Source organism: Pygoscelis adeliae, unplaced genomic scaffold, assembly GCF_000699105.1.
Source record: "Pygoscelis adeliae isolate BGI_AS28 unplaced genomic scaffold, ASM69910v1 Scaffold227, whole genome shotgun sequence".
Taxonomy (NCBI): Eukaryota; Metazoa; Chordata; class Aves; order Sphenisciformes; family Spheniscidae; genus Pygoscelis; species Pygoscelis adeliae.
Genome location: NW_008825100.1, coordinates 442,302 through 446,907, shown reverse-complemented (window position 1 = coordinate 446,907; position 4,606 = coordinate 442,302). Strand labels below are relative to the sequence as shown.

General features: G+C 41.4%; 1 protein-coding gene across 1 annotated transcript in view; it reads left to right on the top strand.

Annotated features, from left to right (window-relative positions):
- The window catches only part of CCDC93 (coiled-coil domain containing 93), a 65,014-nt gene extending 63,868 nt beyond the window's left edge, over nt 1–1,146 (top strand). Inside the window, exon 24 of the mRNA XM_009327158.1 lies at nt 4–1,146. Within this exon, the coding sequence (XP_009325433.1) occupies nt 4–28 (25 nt within the window). The 3' untranslated portion in view covers nt 29–1,146. The remainder of the gene's footprint in view (nt 1–3) is intronic.
- The last annotated feature ends 3,460 nt before the right edge of the window (nt 1,147–4,606 follow it).

Here is a 4,606-nt window from a genome sequence, read left to right as displayed (position 1 = left end):
AAGAATGAAATGCTGCTGTCTAAGCTGAAAGCTAGTTCTTCCTGAAGAACTCCAGCTGGTGAAGTTTATAGATGATTGTTCGGTCCATTGAATCTCTTTTGTGAGGTGACTGTTATAACTGCAATGTAGATGTATAGAGAGATATATAAAAAATATATATACACAGCTGTAAAAGTCTGTTTTTTTTCCAGTACGTATTCAGTTTTACATTCCTTCATCACATGGCTGTATTATTCATTATTGCCTCCACTACACAGTAAAGAGTTAACAGAGTACGGCAAAATAGAAATATTGTCTAATTTTATTTATTTGGGTTTGGTTTTTTCCAACAGCAAGGACAATGGGGATGTTTTTTATTTGGGTTTTAACACTGAATTAGATCGAGATTCTGGAATAAGTAGGTATGTAGTGTGTAATATGTCCAGTACGACAAGACGAGCACTGCAGAATGCAGCGGTTTGTTAATTTTGGCCAAAAAAACCCACAGAATGAGATTCCTGAAACTCTTCACCAGCTAATAACTTCACATTATTTTCATTTACACTCTAGCCATAGATAAGATTCCAAAGGATAAAAATGGATTTCTAACGGTTAAGATATAAGAAAATGGAAACTTACCTTGGATAATTCCTGGTGTAAAATTATAGATCTATATTTTTATAAAGTCTAGCTGTTGTATAAATTTCTTTGAAATTTCACTTTTATATATAGAGAGTGTGCTTGTTAAATTAATAGCTCCAGGAAGAAACACCTTAATCACTAGGACCATCACGTTATCCCTGGCTGGGATGAAAATCAAAGTCTACGTCAGCTGTAGTACAGGAAGATAAAGATCCAGACGTTCCGCTCAAGTGAACTGATGCTCACCTTCGAAGACAACCACCTACTTACCCTGCTGAAGATTTGCCCTTGAAAGTTTAGAAACTTTGTGGAACACTTTCTGAAACACTGTAATGTCTGTATATACAGTATTTTATAATTCAAACAGTTGCTTTTTGTACTTAACATCAGGATTTTGGACTGACTTCTTAATGTACATCACATCTTCAGGAGAAGAACCACGTTCTTTTTTCCCCAATAACAACGATGACAGTGCTGTTTGATTACTTTCTATGGCAGCAAATATAAAATAAAGAACGTTTGGAATCCGGTGACCTTCTGCTATTGTGTTTTTAAGGTGGAACTTGCTTTAGAAGCCTTAATACGCCTTTGAATTACGAGTGCATTAAAAGATGAATTGTGTCAATGTTCAGCCGTAAGGACGTTTTCATGTGCCACGTGGCAACCGGTAACGTTCTGTTTTCTCCTGCTCCTTTTGGTCAGCGTGGTGTTTTGGTATTTGGCACAAACTGTCAAACCTGGTACGCGCAAAGGAGGCCCACGGGAGGTTATGCTCGTCTTCCGTAAGCATCCACTGATGGTACCGAATTCTCAGTGGAGACGGTACAAGTTCATCACACTGCACTACCTGGTTCTGCTCCTTCTGAATACAATGGAAGGTTTGATATTAGCATGCGAATTTATGCAAACCGTTGCACTGAACATGGAGAAGCGTAGGCATTTGTTAAGCCTCGCATGAGGAGATTGTTGACGTTCTGTCGGGGTAAAATGCAGTGAGCTACCAGAACTGTGGTAGACTAGGCCCAATGTGATGTACCTTCTCATAAATGAGACTGTGGTTTTGTGACAACCTGAAACACTTTTCCTGTTCCTTCAGTACAGACAGAAAGAAAAGCTTTCTCCTGAGCCAGCTTGTACCTGACTCCCCCACGCTAGTCAGTGACTGAATATATACAGGCTGCTCTGCTTGTGCGTATTCCAAGTCAGTCTTCCTAGAGCTAGCGAAATAATGAAGGCGAAACTACATTCCGAGTACCTCCAAAGAAGGAAAAAAATTACAGAGTTCCTTCAAAGAAGGAAATTTGCACTGAGTGCTACTTGCAGACTTTCCCTACTCAGCTTTGCTATTAGGAGACATTATTTATGTCTACAAACTTTGCCCTCTATAAAAGCAGTAATTCTCTTTCTTTCTAATTTGTAAATTGAATAATTTAACTTTGGCACCAAGAGAACCTGTTTGTGAATTCAAGCTGTGATGTGTTTGCATACCATGCACTTCTAAAAAAAATAACTTGAATGGACATTTCAACTTGGGTTTTACAGTTTTCATCAAAATTGCTTTAGTATCAAGCAAAATTTCCTACGCAGGGTAAGTAATGAACTTACATGTAGAATAAATGATGCGATTATTTGTTCGGTGTAATATTAAACTTTATGCTTACCTGTTACAAGCACAGGAACCTGGAAAACTTCAACATGGAATATAAGAACAGTAGAACCATTGCTCTGGCTAGGAGCTAGTGATTTTGACTACGATATAAATCTGGGGTTTGTGAAGATCTGGTTATTGCTCACAGAAAGTAAATCGGAGTCCAGATTATAACTTAATGGAACAAGTCCATTTCTTTCTACAACAGGTTGAAATCCAGGGCAGGCGGACACTGTCTTTGCTTTCGGATCCCGGTGTGAAAATGAGGGGAGCGGCTGGGGAGGGATGAAGAAAATTACATCAGCTGTTCCTCTCAGGCTGTGTATGTTGGGGGTGCCATTTCTTCTGATGCCCGAGGAGGAATCAAAAGGAAAGAGGCGCCACTTCCAGTGGCCCGCTTAACCTGATGACTGTCAGGTTTAACTGTTACATCAGGCTGTCCCCGGTCAGTTTTAGCGTGGAGGAACACGTGCGCGTCGTGCTATGGCTGCTCGTGGGAAGGCGGTTTTTGGGAACCGTACCCAAGATGCTTTGACACTGTAAACATGACAACAAACAGGCCAACCCGGCTGAACAGAAACAACTGAGTCGGTTTTGGCTTCCAGTAAAATCATGACGGCTATTTGCCGAAGCGAAGCACAGTGGCAGGAGGTAACTTCGAAGTGGAGTTTCCAAAGAAAGGAGGGCGGTGCTTTAAAGTGGTTATTCTCCTTTCAGTCAATAAGCTTCAATGTGCGCCATGACTTTGCTGGAGAGTTAAGATCTTTTTGCATAATTGGTACATGAATTTTTTGAGCCACAGAATTAAGAATATTTTTAACACCCACAGTTCGGTGATTGGAGCTGTGCAGCTGAGGCACTGAATTCTGGGAGCGTAGATGTGTGTATGCAAAAGACTAGGCAAACCTGTAGCAAGCAGAATCTGTCTTAATTTTCCATTTCAGCTGGTTGCAAGGGAGGAGCTAAGAGTTTCTTGGAATTTTACCTCAGTGTTGCTGGATTTCTTTGACAGTTTAAAGAGAAAGATCTCGCCCTGAATTCATTTGGTGTTACCAGGGTTGTAAAATAACATTTACGGGACTTGTAGCAAAACTTTTCTTTTTTTATTTGATAGAGCCTGCTCGGAGCTTTAATTTGCATTTCAATACATTTAATTTTTTGATATGCTCATGAACAAATGCTATAAAGTAAGTCTGCTCTTTGTTTCAGAAGCTGAAACAGTCTCTGAACTTAAGGCATACGCTTACCTTTTAGACCGTGACAGCTTTCTTTAAATGCAGTTCCACAAGTGCACTTGTAAAATATCTTTTGAGAGTGAAATCAGTGACATATGCCTAATCCAAGCGTGACAAAATCCAGACAATCTTTTTATTACAGTGTATCAAAATGAGTGCAGTATGGCACCAAGTCACTATTGCTTTGAATAAAAGAAAATCTTGGAAGGCAAGTTAAAATGTGACCGTATTTTCTTTCAGGTTTCTTCCCTTCTTCCTCTTTATTTAATGAAAAATCTGCTTAGTGAAGTGTGACCTTAGTGTGTAGGTTTCTGAACCAAACAGTATTTGATGGGGGGAGAAATGTATGACATGCAAAAGCATTTTGCTGTGTGACAAAGTAGCACATTGTACTCCATCTTCCGGAGACGCTATGGCACAAGTATACCCAGCCACATAGGAGATAGCAAAACGTTACAGAAATTTCTTTAGAGACATGAAATTACTTGCATGAGAGAAAGGGTATTACTTCTTTTAGGTCCCACTTTGCATAGCTGCCGGTGCTGATGCAAAAGAGACAGCTGGAGAATTGTGATCTGCTGGTACACCCGCCTCCTTAGCGCCAGCTTTGCTAAATTAGGCATCTAAGTAGGACACACGCAGAAGGCGATACACAAATCTGACTCGTTTGGGTGGTGGATGACGTACTCTTAGGATAGTCTTCTATCTAAAAAAAATGTATGAACACAAGCCTGTTTATTCACGCAGTGTCTACACAGCCGCGGCTGCAGCCTACGCAGACTCGGCCAGCTGGCATCAGAGCTACCACGGCTCTGGGCCCTGGAGCTCGAGGCAGGCGCTGCCTCTTTACCCAGCTCTTCAGGCAGGGTTGGTGGCCGCCTCCCACCCAGCAGCATGTTCCCGTAATCAGCTGCTGCTCATACCTGGTTTCTTGGCGACTGCGGTGTAGGCTCGCTGATGAGGTACCGCTCACAGGGGGTTGTCAACGTGTATTCCCAGGGCCAAACCCTTCATCTCTTTTTGCGTCCATCTTCATGTAGGAAGGGCTTGGGAATTCCCGTGAAAAACAGCTATTCAGACGCAGAGACTGAAGTACAGTTGA